The sequence below is a fragment of the Micromys minutus genome (genome assembly GCF_963924665.1).
Source record: "Micromys minutus genome assembly, chromosome: 8".
NCBI classification, from domain to species: Eukaryota; Metazoa; Chordata; class Mammalia; order Rodentia; family Muridae; genus Micromys; species Micromys minutus.
Genome location: NC_137977.1, coordinates 59,685,980 through 59,706,262, shown reverse-complemented (window position 1 = coordinate 59,706,262; position 20,283 = coordinate 59,685,980). Strand labels below are relative to the sequence as shown.

Here is a 20,283-nt window from a genome sequence, read left to right as displayed (position 1 = left end):
TGACACCCAGTGTCATCACATCCTGAGTTAGGAGTGACCATCTTCTGCTAACTGGTGTTAACTTGTGTGTGTGTATGTGTGGGGGGATCTACTTTTATCTCCCAGAAAGAAGTTTTTAGAAATTATCAATAAATAAAAGATTAAAATTAAAAAAGAAAGCAAACAAACTGATAACTAACATGAAGGTGTCCCTCCACGAGACGGCACAGTAAGAATTCACTTGTAAGGAGGAACGTGGTCCCTGGCCTCTGCTTTGGTATAAGCGACTCTTCTGTGTGTGCGTCTGTGCATTGCAGATGGAGGCCTGAGAGTCATGTCCTCGACTGTAGTCCATGTCCTTTGCTGACACAGGGACTCTCGAAGAGCCCAGAGCTGGCACACCCAGCTAGGCTTGTGGCCAGTGAGCTCCAGGACCCTCCTGTCTGCCTCTGGTAACCATACAGGCATGTCTTACCATGCCTAGCTCTCTCTGTGGGTGCTGGGGATTCAAGCTTACGTCTTTACATGTGCATGACATACACTTAACCAATCGTCCATCACCCCAGTCCCCTCTAAGGAAACTCTTAGCTTACTTGGACTGCTTTGAGGATGAGGAAGAGACTTTTTTTTTTTTTTTTTTTTAATGGGGAGGAAAATAACTGCACAGAAAACCCCATGGAAAGGAGTGTGCTGTAAGTGAAACTTTCCAAGTTTGTGTGTCCATGGCCTTCAGGTGTCCTTGGTGACCACACTAGGAAGTAATACAATGATGGTGATTCCTACAGCAGGTCAAGCTCTCTGCCACTTATGCCAGAACACACCCAACTGTCACATCATAGCTTCTGCTGGGAGCAAAGCGACAAGCAAACCTCTTCTTCCTGGCCCTGTCTCATGCTTATACTTGAGGGCTGAATGGGTAAAGCAGGCCCTGGAGAAGGGGTTGGCCTCTGGTAAAAGTGACAGTACATGTTTACAGCCATGCTAGTGAGATGGGGTGAATGCTGGGCCAGAAGCCCAAGAAGTGCTCTGAGGTAAACAAGTCCTCCTACCTCTGGGGAACCCAACTGTCTTAAGCAAAAAACAAAATGCCTGTCTGTACTGTAGAGATACAGGGCTGTCAGATTTGAAGATGACCAACTGGGAGGCCTTAGGAAATGTGTGCCAATAAAACATGACTTCTCTGATGGGTAGCAGTACCTGCTTATCTTTCCAGCATCACAGAGTCTGAGGCAGGGGGATAATGACTTTGAGTTTGAATAAGTCCAGACTACACGGTGAGACCTTATTTCAGCAAAACAAAACATAAACAAACAAATAACACATCATTTTGCTTTTCTAGCCTGACCTTCTGATCTTTGACTACTAGGAAAAAGAAATGGTTTTTATTTAGTTACAGGCAGACCATGCTTTCCCTGAGATGCAGAGTTTGTGATTGTAGATGATGCCCTATCTTAAATGCACGCCATATACACTGAACCATTCTTGCTCTACATGAGACAGGGTGACAGAAAGTCTTTCCATAATGACTGTCATTCATTTAACTTTGGCAAGGACCTAAATATGTATAGGAACAATTACAGAAAAATCTGTTCTTTTAACAAAGCCAGTGAGGACTGGGAAGACAACAAGGCTCTGGGCTGGGGTGTGAAAACAGTGATGTGCTGGCCACACAAGCACGTGGCCCTGGGCGTTATCCTTGAAGCACATGTAAAGGTGGGAGGGAAGTGACTCACAGGGCCTTCTCACCTCTACGTATACACCACGGCACACAAATGTCCTCCTCCGCTCTCCCTTCTACCCCCCCCCCCCCCCAGAGTTGGGTGTTTGGTGTTCACTTGTAACTTACTATCAGCTAAAACAGTCCTAACTATGTGTAGTCAGTGGTATGACACTTGCCCAGCAAGGCTCTGGATTTGATTCTGAACTCACTTTGGGTTTTCTGAGACATCACATTAGGAGTTACATTATGGCAGTAAAAAACCCAGTATTAGTAATCCCACAGCACTAAGGAACAATGCCTCTCTAAGCAAGCATCCTACACATTTGGTTAATGTGTAAGAAATGTGTTGTGACATTATTTGGACCAATTTGTTGGTTATTATCCAGAAGTCCCAGCTATCTCTAACTCTGGCATGTTAAGCCAAATTAAAGAATGATTATAACCTTCTCAGGGCCTTCAACTTCAAGTCTGTTAAAATTTGAGTAAATTGCATGAAAAATTAAACACATTGAGCAAAAAGCATAGAAAACCAAAAGGCAAACAAAGGTAAAGAGGAAAAACTCCACAGTACACTAGCTGCATGTGCAATGGTGGAATCTGCCTTTGACAGAATCTCTCAAGCCAGGTGCTAGCGGAAAATGCCCCGTAGCCCATACGACTGTGACGACGTAGAACCAAAAAGCACATGCTCAGCATTCTATGCTTTTCTGTGATCTGGGCTGACAGGGAAGTCTGAGTAGGGATTCTAGGTTACTAGGCTAAGTGTGGTTTATTCACTTCTCCCAATGACGACCAATGATCCATCATGCTGATCCCAGATGACACATGTCATCCACTTAGCAGATATGGAATAGGAATGATCTGATGAAAAGGTGAAATTCATAGTCTTATGGGGAAAGGTGTGAATTATGGGACACAGTGTCATCAGAGCCCTCCAGCTAAAGGACATTCTAGAAGAAAGCACATAAGTTTATCAGCAGTCTATACCAATCTCTCCCCAAAATTACCAAAACCCAAAGTGTGCTTCCTAGAGTGAGGGCAAGCTCCTTCCTGTGGCCAGGACTCTCATTATGTATGAAGTGAAGTTTGAAAATGATTCTAAATATATACTACCTATGAGGGTCTACTTCTAAATTCTCAGATTTCCTTCCTCTACACTTAAAGAAAAATTCATCAACGCAATCAATGAGTTCAGCTCTAGAGTCTGTACCAGCTCCCATCCTCAGCACACGGATCAAGGCCGAGCACACGCCACCTTGGCTCTCTTGCAGCACATGCCTTCGAGTTCTAAAATAATGTGCTGTTATTTCTGAGTTTTTAACTTTCTTATCATTAACTGGTTAGAAACAAGGTTCTGTTTCTCTTAAAGCAACTATTTAGAATGACTTAAGGTTTTATTAATTTACCAAACTGAAATTAACATTTTTTCTAAACCCATGAATAAAGGGGACATTAAGAAGACATGTACTTCTGTATGTTAAAAGGTTGAACGTGAACCCAAGATTTAGCTTGGCACCTGAGACTAAGACCACGCCTCCCATCTTATGATGTTGCTGAGACAATGGTAGTCAACCAAGTCCCCTCTGTCTGAATGTGGACAGCAGACAGAGGGAGGGAACAAGAATTTTTTATGTGTTGCTAGAGCAAAAATCTAGGTCTGGGAGAGCAGCAGTATATTCCAGAGCACTCCTGAAGTCCGGTGAGGTTTCTCTGAGCAGCACACCATGGTTTGTCCTTTGGCAGATTCTTTTGTAGCTCTTGGGACAGGATGAAGTCCAGGTTGTTGTTTTGTTCTTTTCTTACTCTTTTCTTCTTCTTCTTCTTCTTCTTTTTTTTTTTTTTATATAAAGACTACAGCATTCCTAGCAGGCAAAGCGGCAATCCTGCAGGCTTCTCTCTCTTATTCTCGTGCTATTACATTTAATTTGTGTGCTTTTATAACTTTGTACTTACGCCCACAGGCTTTTGAACAATGGGTGCCCATTCAATAAATCCAAGAAATAAATGACTTGATGACGGTAAGTGCTTTGAACTCGTTGGGCAGAAGGCTCTACAGAAGTACACAACAGTAAGGGCACTGGGATAAAAGCACAGGGGAAAACCAGTGTAAAGCTTTTGAGTTGGCACGCGCGCACACACATGGCGCTGCCATCCTCTGTTAGACAGCACGCACTTCCTGCACCGGTGCTTGGGTTTCAAGGCTCTTCCCTCTTCTATATTTTGATAGTAAGATGACAAACATTTGTCAAGCCAAAACACACTTATAATTGCTTTTTAGGAGTATTTCTTATTTTTTTTCCTAAACCATGGGTAGGCTGATGGGCACTATAGGTATCTTTAATCACCCTCTGCCTTATTTTTTTGAGACAGGGCCTCTCACCTGAACCTGGAGCTCACTGGTTTGTCTAGAGGGTCTGGCCAGCAAGCTCCAGGGATCCTTCCTTCTCCACCTCTTCAACACTGGGATTAAAAATGTCAGCCACTGCGTCCTGATTTTTACTCAGGTTCTGAAGGTCTGAGCTCATGTCCTCATGCTGTGTGGTAAGTTATTTAGTTTAGCCATTTCCCTTGCCCCTAAAATACATTTTAGACAAGCTCACCAACTATAATTAGTGCCCAGATGAGAATTTCATAGAGCATGGTAAAACAACACCAGCAGCAGCAGCAGCAGCAACAACAAAAACAGTAACAACAGCAGCAGCAACAACAACAGTAACAACAACAATAGTAACAACAGCAGCAGCAACAACACCAACAGTAACAACAGCAGCAGCAGCAACAACAGTAACAACAACAACAGTAACAGCAGCAGCAGCAGCAGCAGCAGAAGTATAGAGTAAGAAAGGCTAAGTAGAAGAGTGAGGAGAAAAAAAATGCTAGTCCCCCTTTTTCTTAGACCTCAACTAAAGCAATCTACTTCTTATAATGACCATAGCATTCATTTCGCAGCGAACACCAGTCAAACAATCCCAAGCTTCAAGTGCTGCCTGTATTCCTAAACACAATGCACTTTCATCCTCATACTCAGTCTTCAGTGCACAACCTGTCCTTGTTAGCTTTCTGTTGCCGTGAGAAGCCACAACCAAAATCAACTTTGGGAGGAGGATTTATTTCAACTTCAGCTCTGAGGCTATACTCCATCATGAGGGATGTCAGGGCAGGAACTAATGCAGAGGCCATGGGAAATTGCTGTTCACTGGCCTGACCAGCCCGATGTCTTAGAGCACCAGCTCAGGGATGGCACTGCCCACAGTGAGCTGGGCTCTCCCATAATTGTCATAATTGTGTCTCCCATAATTGTGGTACAACAACATGTACCACAGGCTTACCCATAGCCAGTCTAGTAGGAACAGTTTTTTTTCAGTTGATTTCCTTTTCCAAAATGACCACAGCTTGTGTCTTGTGTCAACTTGACCAAAAACTAGCCAGCACAGTACGCCTACCTCACACCATGAACCTGGGGCTTGGGATCCCCAATTCCTTCATAGCACTTAGTTTTCTATCCAGATTTAGAAGGCTGGACACACACAGTCTTGGGTGGATTCCCCCTTTCCTGTGACAACACCTTCTCCCTTGCCACAGCTCAGTGCATGTTAGTTAAGCGCCTGCATCTTAGCTTTCCCCGACATGGCTACCGCCCTTAGCCCTCTCTCACCCTTGAAAACCAAACTCAGTGTTCCTCAGCGAGTTCATGCTGAACTGTGGGTGATATTCCAATTTCTTACAGTGAGTGACATCGGGCTTTGGAGACCTTGCACTGATCTATGACTCCAGTCTTTTGAAAGTTGCTTTCTCTCTGCTGTCCCTGCTGACATTTCTGTCTCAGGGCCTTGGTAGATGATATTAAATATAGTATCTGCATTCTTCCCTGGCTAGCTCTGTTGTCGGCGTAAGCGGACCCCTTAAACATCAGAAGAACCTAATGATATATCTATGTTCCTAGATATAAATGTGGATTCTCGAATCCCTCTTGGACTGTGCCCCTCCTATTTTCCCCAGGTCTGTTATAATTATGCATTTATTGGCCTGCCAGACGAGACACCCTTTCCTTTGTACGTTACAGTCTCCTTGAGGCAGGATTCCAGCATCTGTCCCGATGGCTGTTCACTAAGAGCTGTGGGGAAAATGCGACTTGAATAAATGAATGTTTCAGATGCATGTTTATGGAAATTATGTATGTTCTACTCAGCTTCTAGAAGTCTAGTTGAAAAGTAACAGAAAAGCAATTAACACATTAAAAATTTTTTTTTAAAAGAAAGAATCTCACTATGTAAGTCATGGCTGGCCTAAACTCCTAGCAATCCTCCTGCCTCAGCCTCTATAGTGCTGGGACACCACCATGGGGAAGCCGCCATGCCAAGTATTAATAGGACTGTTGTGCTTATTTTCAGGTGTAGTCATCAAACACAGTTAGACTAAGGGATTTCTTTATTATAATGTACTTGTTATGAGACATAACAAGGTTTCAACTCAGTAATGTCTAAATTCATAATTCACTCTGGTAGGGTGGAACCCAAAACTTGGAGATACAATGTGATTTATAAAATGAGAATGTAAGCGTTTCTCCCCCTGGGAGTTGGGGAGCAGATTTCTATCATTATCTGTATGGAGAATATACACTGTCTACAGTTCAATTTTCATCTTTGTAGTTCGCCTTTGTGAAACTGCAAATTCAAAAATTTTATTCAGCTCTCGATGTAATATAAGAAAGTAGATAATGTAATAATGAAACAAAGACTGTTGTGGGTCCCAGAACAGCCAGCACTACACAGTAAGACCTCCAAACACAAAACCCAAACCAAATCAGAAAAACAAATGAAACAAAACCAAAACCACCACCACCACCAACAACAGAAAGTGGCACCAGTGTGGCCACCACCTGGCTGCTCCCTGTTTCACAGCAGTTTTAAAGTCTTGTCAGAAGCAGAATCCACAGCCCTCAAGTGTCGAGAGACGAAGGCGGATAACTCTATCAGTGACCTGCACATTTTATGCAATAGTCCTTTTTGATATTTAAATTGGTAGTAGACATAGAGGCACAAACAGATTGAGTTCTTGTTTGTATTTTGCTTTGTTTTCTATAAAACCACTTCATAGGTGGGTGTGTTCTAGCTGGGATGAATGAGATCTAAAGCAGTTTTTCTCTGGAAGCCGGCAGCTGCTCTAAGGCTTCTCTCCACAAGGGAGTTCTGTCGTCCATTCTGATGCCTGTGGTATCGTCCTACGTGAGGGGCAGACTGGCTAGGCTTCCAGTGGAAGGGTCGCTGCTGGGGTGATCAAAGCTAGATGGTTGGGTTGGTCACTCCTTTAAGAGTTCAAAGAAAAGAAGTAAAATGGCCAGACAGCAATAGATATGAAAAAACAAAACCCACACAGATCACTTCTATTCAAGATCAAAGGGTTCGACTTAATTGCTTTTATTTTCTGTCTGTCTATACTGATTTCCTCAGAAAGCTCCAAGGACAGTGTCTCCATTGCTTCCCTTTTCTCACGCAACACAAACACGCATCTTTAAATAGCAAAGCCAGAGCTGTATACGTGCCTCCAGTGACATCATCTGGTCTCTCACCTGTGTCACTGTGACACAGCCTACTAGGGACTGAGCCATTTAGGCACCTGGTTGCTCACCAGTATAAAGTGATGGGGCTCTCTGGGAGGTGAGCAGGTGGGGAGGGCAGGGCTGTCAGGACCAGTGGGCAGCAAAGACAAGGGTGAGCTGGCTGTGGGTGCTAATGAAAGGCCCCTAAGCACGTAGAAGCACCTCAGCCTCCAAATTATGAGAAGTAAGTGTTTATTGTTGAGGCTACTCAACCTATACTTTGTTATGACACCCAACAGCACATGCTGAAAACACAACCTTACAGAGGATGAGTCACCAGGCACCCAGCATGCTAGGCTCACCAGCACTCCATGAGGAAGGAACACCACACAGTTCTTAGGTCCTTTGTCAAAACATTAATCTAAGATCTCAGAAAATAACAGAAGAGACTGCGGCTTCCTCAAATGCACAACAGTAACTGGGTCTGTCTGCCATTCTGAGTTAGACAGGCATGCTAGCCCTCCTGTAAGCACTGGAAGGGTGGAGCTTGAATAGCAGCTATCTGGAAGCAGCTGCTGTATTAACAGATACATGGGAAGTTGGGAGTCCAATAGCAGAATGGATGCTAACACCTGTCAAAGCAAAAACGACCTGCTTCCCTACTTCCTAAAGTAAACCAGCTCCTATCACTGAATCCTCTGCAGTCGCTGTAGAGAGCTCAAGTGAGTCATGAGCACATTAAGTTGCCAAGGCTTTACTTGGAATGCACTGACTTTTAAATAATGCCACGAGTCTAATGGATGGCTACATTTCAGGGTTCTGTTCCACTCGACTACAGTGATCCTCAAATATTCCTGCAAGGATACTTACTATTCTTGTAAGAAATTTTCAAAAATCTATGAAAAAAAAAGCTAGAACTGAATTCTCAAACACAATTTGTTTTCAGAAATTAAATCAATCAAGGAAAAGATTGAATTTCCACTCATACAATGAGTAAGATTACTTTTTTTTTTTTTTGGTTTTATTTGGAGAAACTAAAATAAAGTGCCATTTCTAAAACATTTGTAGCTTTGACTATAATCAACTGTAATAATAAGATACCAGCTCAAAAAAATTCTTTTCATTTAAGCCTCTTTTGTAATCCTGCTTTTTAATAACCCTCATAATAGCCGAATTAAAGGACCCCCACAGAAATCGTTCACCCACATAAAACAAACATTGCCTTTTCTTCTTAGCTTTGCTTTACAACCTACATCATTTCCAGATGGCGCTGGGGGGCTACAGCTTCAAGAACGAGACGCTAAAGTGGACAGCTGCTTTCTATTTGCCATGTAAATCAAGGGTAAATCAAAGAAAATTCCAAATGGTAGGACCCCCTCCCCCATCAGGAACAAGGAACTGAGGCAGAAAGGGAGAGAGAAGAAAAAGCAATCAGAATGCACGCAAACAGAAAATCAAAACGGGGTTTTTCTAACCAAATAAGGGAAACTTAGGGACACAACCAGGGAAGGTGTTGCTGAACCAGTTCCATAAGTCATAGATAAGAAAACTGTTTTCACCAGAGTGGAAAGAAAGGGGAAAAAAGAAATTGATTAGGTTTTTCTTTTACACACACACACACACACACACACACACACACTAGTGCTGAATTTGATATTCATGGTTTTTTTTTTTTTTCTGTGCTCTTTAAACTTCTCCTAGAACATTAATTAATCATTGCCACAGTCCATGCCAACATGTCTTATTTCTTTTTAGAAGCCATAGGAAGGAACATAAAAATTATTTAAGTTTTTTAAACGACCTTTTAAAATTCTTAAAAAGATCCGTCTACCATATTCCTGCAGAAGCAGGGTAAAGAAGGGCTCCCCAGTGTCCTTCCTCTGGGCACGAGCCAGCCTCGCCCGAGGGACTGCTCCTTACACACACGATGGGAGCCTGCCGACTACAAGTTCCCAAATAATAACAGAACCAGGATCATCCTCAGGAAAACTGGAATTCCTGATTCCTAGCCGCAACAGGACAACCTTACGGAGGACTGGTCTTATGTTTAAGTCAGGTTGTTTTTAGTTAGGAAATTTACTTTTTATCTGACATTTAAAAACAATTTAACCATACAGGTGGAATGAGAATGCAGAAGTTTTAAAAAGGAAATATTTCATTCTAACATTAAATTAACTTCTGAGTATATACCCAGAGGAAATGAAACCAGTACCTCAGAGTTATCAGCACCCTCATATCCACCGTGGCATGGCTCCCGAAGCGAGGCAGGAAGCCATCTAACTACCTCCTGACAGACGACTGGCTCACCAGCCAGTGCTGTGTGTACCACAGGCAATGTCGTTCAGCATGAAAAGGAGCGTCTGTCATTTCAAACAGCATGGGCATGAGCTATGTGAGAAAGACAAATGCTGTGTGACCCCCTCTGTGGACACCCTCAAGCTGAACTCACAGAAGCTGAGAGGAAGTAGCTGGCAGATGTTCCGAGGGAGGTGTGAGCTTTCCGCTGTCCAACAAATGAGCTCTGCGGATTTAACCTGCAGATGTGGACGCATTTAGGAATATCCATAAGTGTACCTGAGATTTACTAAGAGATCTAAAATGTTCAACACACACACACACACACACAACTACATGAGGCAACGAACACGCTACTTGGCTTACTATGGCAAACATTTTGCAGTGTATATGAAACTACTCCTTGTTTATGAATGTAGAAGGAAAGAAAAAACTGATGAGTCTGTGATCTGTGATATAGGCAGTATCTGGCAGAAAAAGATTTGGCCAAGTTTAAGCAACTCCTCAAGTACAGAGTAATTACAAAGGGAAAAACAAGTTTACAATTCGAGGCCTTGGCAGACGCGGCCTCAGCGAAGTGGTCGAGGCAAACGCCAGCAGCAGTGTGTACCAGCACCGCAGCCTCCCACGCCGCCAGAGAACGTTCTGCCCAAGAAGGGCCGGCATGAGTGCAGCCAAAAGAAAACACCATGTGCAGACCGCAGGACGTCTCCACACGGCTCACGGGCAGCTTAGCAGCGTCAAGCACAGAAGGACAAGAAATACCATGAAGACATCATGGAAGCATGACCAACAATTCAGTGGGACCCAGAAAAGGAACAACAGCTTAATGTTACAATTTGTGTTTTAGTCATTTCTTAGTTTCTGAGAAAATTAACATGTTCACCAAGGAGAAACTGAGTGAAATATAAGGAGAAATTCTTAAACGAACAAACTAAAGAACAAACAAAACCATCACCACTACCCCTTTAAGACAAGCCTCTGGCATCAGGGAGAGGAGGAAGGGAAGCAGGAAAAGCCAGTCACCTGGGCTGGCAACATCCCAAGACCTTACATATAAAGAAAAATGCAACCCTTTCTCCTCCACCTGACTTCCCAGTGCCAATCATTTTAATTTGAAAAGTGTATTGTCAAATGTGTGTGTGTGTGTGTGTGTAGGTCAATCTAAAGTTAAAAAGGATGTACATAATGAAGATTATTTCCCACAAAAGCTCTATAAAGATTAAACTCTCTTTTCAAAAAGCCACAGAAGAATGCAATGCATTAGTTATACTCTGATGAATGTTTTTCCCCCTTTCCTTTTATGACAGGGTGGGGGAAGGAGACGCACATACGGAGGTCAGAGGACAATCTGTGGGAGTTGGCTGTCCCACCATGCAGGTTCTGGGAATGGAGTTCAAGCGGCCAGCATTGCAGCAGGTCTCCTTCCCCGCTGAGCCACCTCACGAGCCTGACAGGTGCTTAAGCGATGTGTATTTTGCTTGTTTCCTTTTGCTCTACAACAGTGCCAAGAAGCACATACACTTTTGTGTACCTGTGCAGCTCACTAACACTTTCTATGGTCAAGCTGGTACTCACAAAACACATTTTACTTCCTTGAAAGTACTGGATTCTTTGGTCCCACTCCTCCAAATGCTCCCTCTTAACAAGAGGGAAGCTGTGCCTGGTAGTGGAAACCTAGCCAGCTACCCAGGGCTAGTGAACTCTTGGAGGAGAACCTGTCATTGCCACGTCACTAAATACACTCCACATATTTGTCCTTAGACCCACAGTCAGTCAGTCCTCAGCCCTCATCAAGGAAACTCTGATTTGCAACAGATGGAGAACATTACAGAACACCACAGCATCACAACACAGAGGCTCAGGGATCACTGTAGAAGGTTGGGAGGAGAAAATGTAAGAGTAAGAAGTGCAGGATCTTTGCTGTAAGATTGTGTCTCATAAAACAGTCAGAGAAGCTACACCCATAATGTCTCACCAGCATGGCTGCCTAAATATGACTGGAACAAGAAACCAGAAGAAACCTGTAGTGAGAACGACAGTGTACTGGCTGGTTTGTGTGTCAACTTGACACAAGCTGGAGTTATCACACAGAAAGGAGCCTCAGTGAGGAAATGCCTCCATGAGATCCAGCTGTAAGGCATTTTCTCAACTAGTGATCAAGGGGGGAGGGCCCAGCCCATTGTGGGTGGTGCCATCCCTGGGCTGATAGACCTGGGTTCTGTAAGAAAGCAGGCTGAGTAAGCCAGGGGAAGCAAGCCAGTAAGTAACATCCCTCCATGGCCTCTGCATCAGCTCGTGCTTCCTGACTTGCTTGAGTTCCAGTCCTGACTTCCTTTGGTGATGAACAGCGATGTGAAAAGTGTAAGCCTTTCCCGAATAAGCCCTTTCCTCCCCTACTTGCTTCTTGGTCATGATATTTGTGCAGAAAAAGAAACTCTGACTAAGACAGACAGCAACCAAAGAATACCAAGAGCAGAAAAACTGCCTTTTCCTGGGTAAAGTGCACCAATTGGGTATGCGACATAAATGGTCAGCCTTGAAAACATACTTACAAGAACATTACACAACCTGAGCAGCCTGCCTTTATTTATTTAGGAAGACACACACACACACACACACACGCACACACACACAAAAATAACAATTAAATTTGAATTTGAAAGAGACTAAGGGGATGGGGCATGTAGTGGGGGCCAAAGAGAAGAAAAAGGTAGGAAATGATGTAATTATAATTTCAGAAAAACTGTAAAAATGGCTTCCTCAGGGTCTAACACACCACAGACATCACCAATGCTTTTGGTGGTCACTTGTGCAGCCACCTCAATTTCATTTGAGAGCATTTTCAGAATCCCTGCAACACCAACTTGTGGTCTACCAGTAGTCCCATCCCATCCTGCCTCACATCCCCAGACCCAAGCACTCACTGTCCGCTTTTCCAGGCCCTGCCTGTTCTAGGCATTTGAATGAATAGGACCATGCAGTTTGTGATTCCATTTCTGGCTACTGTCCCTCAGAATGTTTTCTAGGTTCTTCTGTATTGAGGAACACATCTCTTTCTTTCTTTTCCTTGATGACTAACACTACATTTTATTTAGTCATTTACAGGTTGATAGACATTCAAGCTGCTTTCATTTTGATGGTTAGAGAATGGTTCTATGAAGCTTCACATATTAAGGTGGATATATGCATTCATTTATTTGTATCTTATTAGAAATATAATTGTTGGCTCCTATGTAATTGAATAATTTCCCAAAATGACTGTACCCCTTCGCATTTCCACAAGGGGTCTGTGAGAGCCCCCCTTTGTCTCATGCTTGATAACACTGTCTGTCCATCTGCATCTCAGACTCTAACCATCCTTGCAGATGTGAAGAGGTAGGCCACTGATTCTCACCCACATTTCCCTAATAACCTGAGATGTTTAACGATTTTCTATGACCTATACTATTTCTACCTTTTTGGAGAAATGCCTATATACTTTCCCATCTAAACTGCAACAAAAGTTGCATCACAGACTAACAAGGAACCAAGTTGTCCATCATAAAATGATCCCGTGGTCTAAGAAATACCAACTTCTGGGGTGTTGCAGTCTTCCATTGGTTTACTATAGCTAGCAGATGATGAGGGAGAAGGCTGGAGGACTGTATACCCAAACAGCACTTTCTCCTGCGTGTCCTGTACTGTAGCCAGTCTTACAGCTCAGTTCTGGAAGCCAGGGGTGGGGGTGCAGTGGGAGTGGGTACTGGTGAGTCCTCCGCCAGTCTGCATCACCCGTAGCATCCAGGAAAGGCAGGTGGATGCCAACAGGACACGTCCTTTGCTCTTGATGGTCAAGGAGAACTGAAAAGCACAGAAGAGTCCTGCCCTGGGTGTAGATGTCCCTACACAGATGGCAAGTCTCTCTTGGTCTTGCTGCTCACCTGTGGCTGGTGAATGGTGGCTCTCCTGTAGTTAGACCTGCATCCCACACCACACCTCCTCTTGCCAGAAGTGCTTCCTGTCACTGTCAGGCACAAAGGCAGCTTCATTCTCTAACACCTACAGGCCTGGGATCTACCCCATACCAAGAGAGGCCTTCAAGTACTTTTGCATCTCACAGGGCACAGAACTCAGCTACAAAATGTTGTGTCTGTCCTGTCTTAAAGTGTGCTGCTGGCATCTTTACTGGTGAACTGTCTGCTTTGTACATATATTTTGGACACACGATTTGAAACTATTTTCTCCCATTCTGTGAGCTTGTGGGCTATCATTTTACTCCTTAGTTTTTGAGACTAAGTCTCTCTATGGCCCCAGCTCTCCTGGAATTCACTCTATAGACCAGGCTGACCTCAAACTTAAGAGATCTGCCTGCCTCTGTCCCCCAGTGCTTCTTTCTGGTTTTATTTACCACCTCAATGTCTTATTTGAGTCCTATAAAAGTGAAGTTTATATTTTATTTTCTGGAGGCAGGTCTATTTTAGCCCAGGTTGGCCCTTAATTCACTATACACTGAGGATGACCTTGAACTTTGGATCCTCTTGCCTCCTTCTACCTTCCAAGTGCTGGGATTCCCAGAGTGCACCATCATAGCTTAGTTATATGGCACTGGAGATTGAACCCAGGGCCTTGTGAACCCTAAGTAAACATTCTACCCAAAGTTTTAAATTGTGATGAGGTTCAAACTAAGCCACATTTTTGTTGTTGTTTTTATGCTTTTGCTATATCTAAGTCTTTGCTCAATCCAAACTCTCGATTTACTTTTATTTCTTCTAACTACTCCATGGTGTTTTGCTGTATGGTTAGGCCTATGGCACTTTCTCAGCTGCCTGCTGTGTATGGAATCAAACTGCAGACGTGTGGTTCTTGAGTACGTGAATAAGCTGGACACCACGGCACCCAACATACACCATGAAGGGTGCATTGTCTTTCTCAAAAATCAACTCAAAACACGATGCAATAGGACCCAGGTCAAGTATCAACTTCCTCCAGAGGAGGTTGCCACAGACTCTCCCCTACTTCCTCTAGGAAGGCTGTCTTTTTGGACATCTATTAGGTTTGGTTATAGATTTATAAAATCCACCATCTATTGAATCGTAGTCGTGAATTTAACATTCTTTATGTGCTGTCCACTTGAACCACACTGAGGTAATCCCAGACAGCAGACTTGGCGAGGTTCCAGTCCATACCACTTTCCTTACAGTGAATACAAATGTGGTGGGTAGCCATGAACATGTTTCAAACATGAAAATCCTCAAAGAAACTGATTTGAAAATGACAAATACAGTCCCATGTTTCTGGACATAACATCATGATCAAGAGGACTATCCCATATAAGTGAACATTCTCTATCTGGCCAAGGTGGAAGAACAAACGCAAGGCATGTAACTGATAGAGTAACACAGAGAAACCTGAGTTAAATTTTTCTTGGTATAGGAGTCAAGTCAGAATGCCCCTTACTATACTTCAAGCAGATATAAGTTGTATAAACAAATGCAAAGACTATTCCTTATTGATATCCACTCAATGGTGAAGCATCTTGGGCTTCTAGAAGAAACAGTGTTGACCAGCAAACAGGACTTCATGAAAACAAGTTTTAGGAATATAGCTTTGGTTTTTAATTAACTGAAAATCAAGAGAGCCAGGAATAAAATTGGGTAAGGAGAAGCTCAGTAACATTTTATCTGTTTTCAAGTAGAAAAAAAAAAAAAGCCACAACTTCTTTAACTGCAAAAGAATCAAAGTAACATATAGATCATACAATAATTGATGAAGAAATTTAATAAGGAAGCATAGAAGTTACCCATGCCCACCACATATTAAAAAATCTTTAGACAATGGCCAAACATTTCTCAATTCATACTACACAAACACAACTAAGACTTTCAACCAGGACATCTCCAGTGGATCTCAGTTTACACAGTTGGGTTGTCAGCTAATAAGCTAGCATGTTGCTCAGTTGGTCAAATGCTCACCTAGCAGAAAGCCCTGAGATTCAAAAACCTCAGAGATTAGGTGTGGGGATCATGCCTGTAACCCCAGCGCTCGGGCTAGGGTAGTAAAAGCAGGATGCAGGGAGTTAGATGGTAACTAGGCTAGAAATCTTTTCTCCTCCCTCTTAACTTCCACATCCATTTCTTTCCAGCCTAGAAAATGATAATATTCCCCCCTTCTTGTTTTGTTTTATTTTGTTTTTCAAGACAAAGCTTTGTGGACTTTGGCTGTTCTGAAACTCACTTAGTAGACTAGGCTGGATGGGAATTCATAGAGAAGCACCTGCCTCTACCTTCCAAGTGCTGGGATTAAAGGTGTGTGTCTCTACCACCCACAATTCTGATCTCTAAAGTGCATCTGATTGTTTGGGCAGAGGACTAAGTATAGCATAAAGACAATGTACATTTAATTTGTGTGTGTGTGTTTGTGTGTGCATGTGTGTAATTGATACATACTTCAGTGGTTTTCAAAGATTTTGGTCTCCAGAGACATCTTTATACATTTTAATAATCAGATGCTCTGAAAGGCTGTTTTCGTGCAGATTACACACACCGATATTTATCACAGAATAACTTAAAACTAAGAAACATTAAAGACATAAGAATATAGAAGTACTCATTCTTTAAGCTGTTACCCACTAAGTAGCCTCTGGACAGAATTTATGTTCTGTAACGAGAGACAAGGCAAAACAAGACTCCAAAGAGCAGAGGGTCATACCAGCATGGGCTGCTCAGCACTGAGCTGAACTGCTGGCTACTGTATCTGCTCCGCTGACTGCCCTGTCTGGATCCTTCTCCCGAGGACCACAGCTGGGGCCCTTCTACTTCTACCTGTGCTTCCTCACCACCTGAGTGAGATGACATATTTGGTCAGACAGAAGATTCGAAAACTCCCTGAAAGAACAATAGCAGTATACTTTATGTGGTTCTGTCCAGAACGCAAGTTGGAGTTTTCTCACTTCCAATAGCTGCTAAGGCGATTGCTGGAGCTAAGGAAATTGCCTCTGTGACACTGACAGAGTCAATTTTTAAAAAATGCCTATAGTTAAAAGCAACTACAACTTACTTGTTATCACTTTCTATATCCAGACTCTGTCATACATGATTAAGTTTTCTGAATGGTATTGTAGTGTTTTTAAAGGCTGGTCAAAGCTCTTCTGTTGTTCCAGTCACTGAATTAAATTGTGAAAGCCTCACATACAGACACTCAGGGGTAAGGGGATGAGGAGTGCATGTTTGAGTGCGCGCGCGCGCGCGCGCACACACACACACACACACACACACACACAGCTATGTTAACCATAGAGGATCAGCTGCTCTCCCACCCCCTCATTGTCCCCAGGGTGCACTCTACAGAGGACTAGAGTACAGTTTTTGTATTATTTCTCCCTTAAGCAGCCAGAGCAGTTTCCTCATTATCTAAAATGTGACCTAAGGGCTTCCCGAGAGGTGTTTAGACAAACATGGTTGGACTAAAGTACTAACACTAATATTTTTGTAACTTGCCATGTTCTTTTTACGTTGTTACTCAACTGACTTGTGAATTATACAGTGTAATGAGTATAAACATTTTCTTAATAAACTCAGAAACCTCTATGCAGACCCTGAGTGTTCTATGTGTTAGGACAAGAAGGAAAACATAGGCTTATTTTTAAGCACTTATTAAACTCTGCTAATATGGTCTCCAATCTGGTACAGAAAGCACACATCTGGGACTCCAGAGCTGCAGAGAACCCCTCCTCTTCCTTCTCTAGCTTTGCAAGCAAGACCTCTGGGGCTAGTCCAGGACACAGGATTTTGTGGCTATTGCCAAGGATACTTAACAGGTTAAAGTTCTGAGGAATTTAAAAACAAAAAACAACAACAACAAAAAAGAGGAACATAACCATTTCCTTGCTAACAGTTTTCTTCTATTCATTGTGTGTGTGTGTGTGTGTGTGTGTGTGTATGTGTGTGTGTGTGCCCGCGTGTGTGTAACGCATTCGTGGGGGTGAGCACGCCACACTGTGAGCATAGAGGTCAGGGAACAATTTTGTGGAACTACTTTCTTCCTTCTATTTTTACTAGGTTCTGGGGGATTGAACTCAGGTCCTCAGGCTTGTGCAGCAAACTCTTTACCTGCTGAGCCACACTGCAGGCCCACTAGTGTCCTCTCAGTCACCCTTTGGATCTCTGGCACAGGTTCAGTCCCAGTCATTCCTGTTCTGTTAGCGCTGGACAAAGGCAGTGAGACTAGTAGAGAGGTGTGAATCAGTGTGAGGTTGGGGGCTATAGGGACAGGTCGCAGAGAGAGTTCCCCGGTGATCCTAGGGAGCAGGGACTCTTGACTTATTGCAGAGTTTACGGATGAAGAAATCCACTAAGTCAGTAAGAACTGTGAGGTTCAATATAGAATTCAAAAGTGTATCACAAAATGTGTTCTACCATTATAATCATACTTATGATTGGCAAGGACCATGAAATATGACCACTTCCTCTAAGAGACATTAATGGTGTACTGTGATTAATGGAAAAAAAACAATTAGGGGGACTTTAAAACTACATAAATTCAACATTTTTTTGTGGGATAAATAAGTACATACCTAGTACTAATGCATGATTCAATAATATTGTCTAAGGATAAAGTTTGTACAGATGAACCAAATTCAAGTCGTCCCCCCCCCACCCGCCTTTTAAGTTAGGAACTCTTTACACATCTCTAGATATCTCCTTCTGTTTTTATAGAATTGATTTGTGAGGTTTTTTTGTTTGTTTGATTCAACTACTAGGATTCCTGATTATTAACAATGACCACTTGAGGTTGATTTTCCACAGCTACTTCATTGAAGATGTCTAAGGGTACAGTACAGCCATATTTAGAGAAGTTCAGTTGTTCATGGATCTAACAGTACAGAGGAATTGGTGACCAGGATAAGGCAAGCTACTCACATAATCTGGGAGAGGGACATCGCTGGAGCTCAGGGAACCTCTCAAGGACTGCGTGGCTTGCTCCAGAACCTTGTTGTGCTTTTTAGACAGCAAAGAAAACAAACTGAAAAACATAAGGAAAAGCCAATTATACCAGGAAACCCATGCCCCCTTGTCTAGGCCTAACATGGAGGGATACAGTCCCACAGCACAGTGGCTATCCTGAGAGCCCTGTGACAGCGATGTCAGGGGCGAACGAGGCTTATTGGGGACGCTGCTGCAAAGGCAGCTGGCTAGGCAGTAACCAAGTGCTGCCAGAAGCAAGTCTGTCACTCTCCTCACGCCTGTTACAGCAGGATCAATAACATTATTTTTATAGCAAAACACAGTAAGGGGGACATTTAAATAATAAGGGTCTTGCTGAGAAAGGTTTCACAGGCCAAAGGTATATCTAAACACAGGACCAATTCTTAAAAAGTCCACTACAGTGATAAAGCAGGATAGAGACAGGGAAATCCAGGGCAGGAACTGGATGACAGATGCAGTTTGCTCGGGCAGGTGGGCCTTCGCTGTCTGCTGCTCAGGAAAGTCTTCTCTAGTACTGCAGGACCACAGGGATGCAGGAGGACATTTCTCGAGAAATGTGACTTTATTTTTTTTAATTAATTGAGTAATTTATGTACTTGGAGGAAGGGCGATTTTAAGGATTTATTTTTATGAAATTTCTACAACCCATGACAGGTCAATTGGTAATGGATGGGCTTCCTTGTAGTAATCAAGTAAAACATAGAAGAGACATATAAAATCTGAAATATAGATTATGGTCTTCAAAGTGAGACAAATATGAGCCAGCACTGACGAGTGTCGAAGGAAACGGTCTAACGGGACAGGAGTATCAGGCACACTGACTCACTGAGAAAGCCACCGCCTGAACTTGCAGAGAGAGGAAGGAACTGTAAGAAACGCCTAGAAGTCTGAGTCTGGAAAAGCGCTGAGCTGCGCCTGTGACAGTAAGAACCCACAACACGCACAGCCAACTGCTGCACAACACGCAGATTTCCATACATGAAACTGGCGACAGACTGGGGACTACAGATGACCCAACCAGCCAGTGGATAAAAGTCCCTGTCCTGAGAGTGGCAGGTGAGGCCTTGGATGGCCACGTTAGGAGTATTTCAGAGCATGGATTATTATCACCCAAGAGGCATCTTAATAAAGCTATAAGTGAATAATTTTCAAAGAATAAAGGTTATTTACATTAAATGTATGTAGGTTAAATGCTCCAACTGAATGACAGTGTTTTTTCTTTTTTTAATACTGGATGAATGTCAAGACCCAACCATGTGTTATTGAAAAGAAACACTTACAAATCTAAAAATAGATAGGAGCTTATAACTCTAAAAAAGCTGAGTGGCCATGTTAACTGCAGACAGTGTAGGCTGAGTGATAAGAATATTATTATTATTATTAATTTCAGATAAAGAGAAATATTTTATAGTAATGAAAGCTGATTCATTAAGAAGACATAATTTCAAATGTGTATGTTTAGTACTAGGGCCACAAGTATGTATTTTATGCACGCACACACACACACACACACACACACACACACACACACACACACACACATATGCTCTAATAGTAACTGTATAGTCATATACCCTAACAGGAAATCTACTGCATCTTATGAATAAAAACTCTGTGGGTTCGATGAAAGCTTATATACTTACATACTTTCCGTTTTGACTTGAGGTATGACCTGTACTATTAAAAATGCTAGCTCTATGATTTTAGTATCCCTTAGTGATGATCTTGTAACTAGAACACTGACTTGAATATTAATTTTGGAAAGGCCCTCATTATTTCAGATG

The 20,283-nt window shown here is 42.8% G+C and overlaps 1 protein-coding gene across 2 annotated transcripts in view; it reads right to left on the bottom strand.

Moving 5' to 3' along the window:
- Positions 1–20,283, bottom strand: part of DYM (dymeclin) — a 246,867-nt gene that overhangs the window by 71,435 nt on the left and 155,149 nt on the right. For both annotated transcript variants that reach the window (XM_080920012.1, XM_080920013.1), the window contains exon 14: positions 18,434–18,536. In XM_080920012.1, coding sequence (XP_080776138.1) covers positions 18,434–18,536 — 103 coding nt within the window. The remainder of the gene's footprint in view (positions 1–18,433; positions 18,537–20,283) is intronic.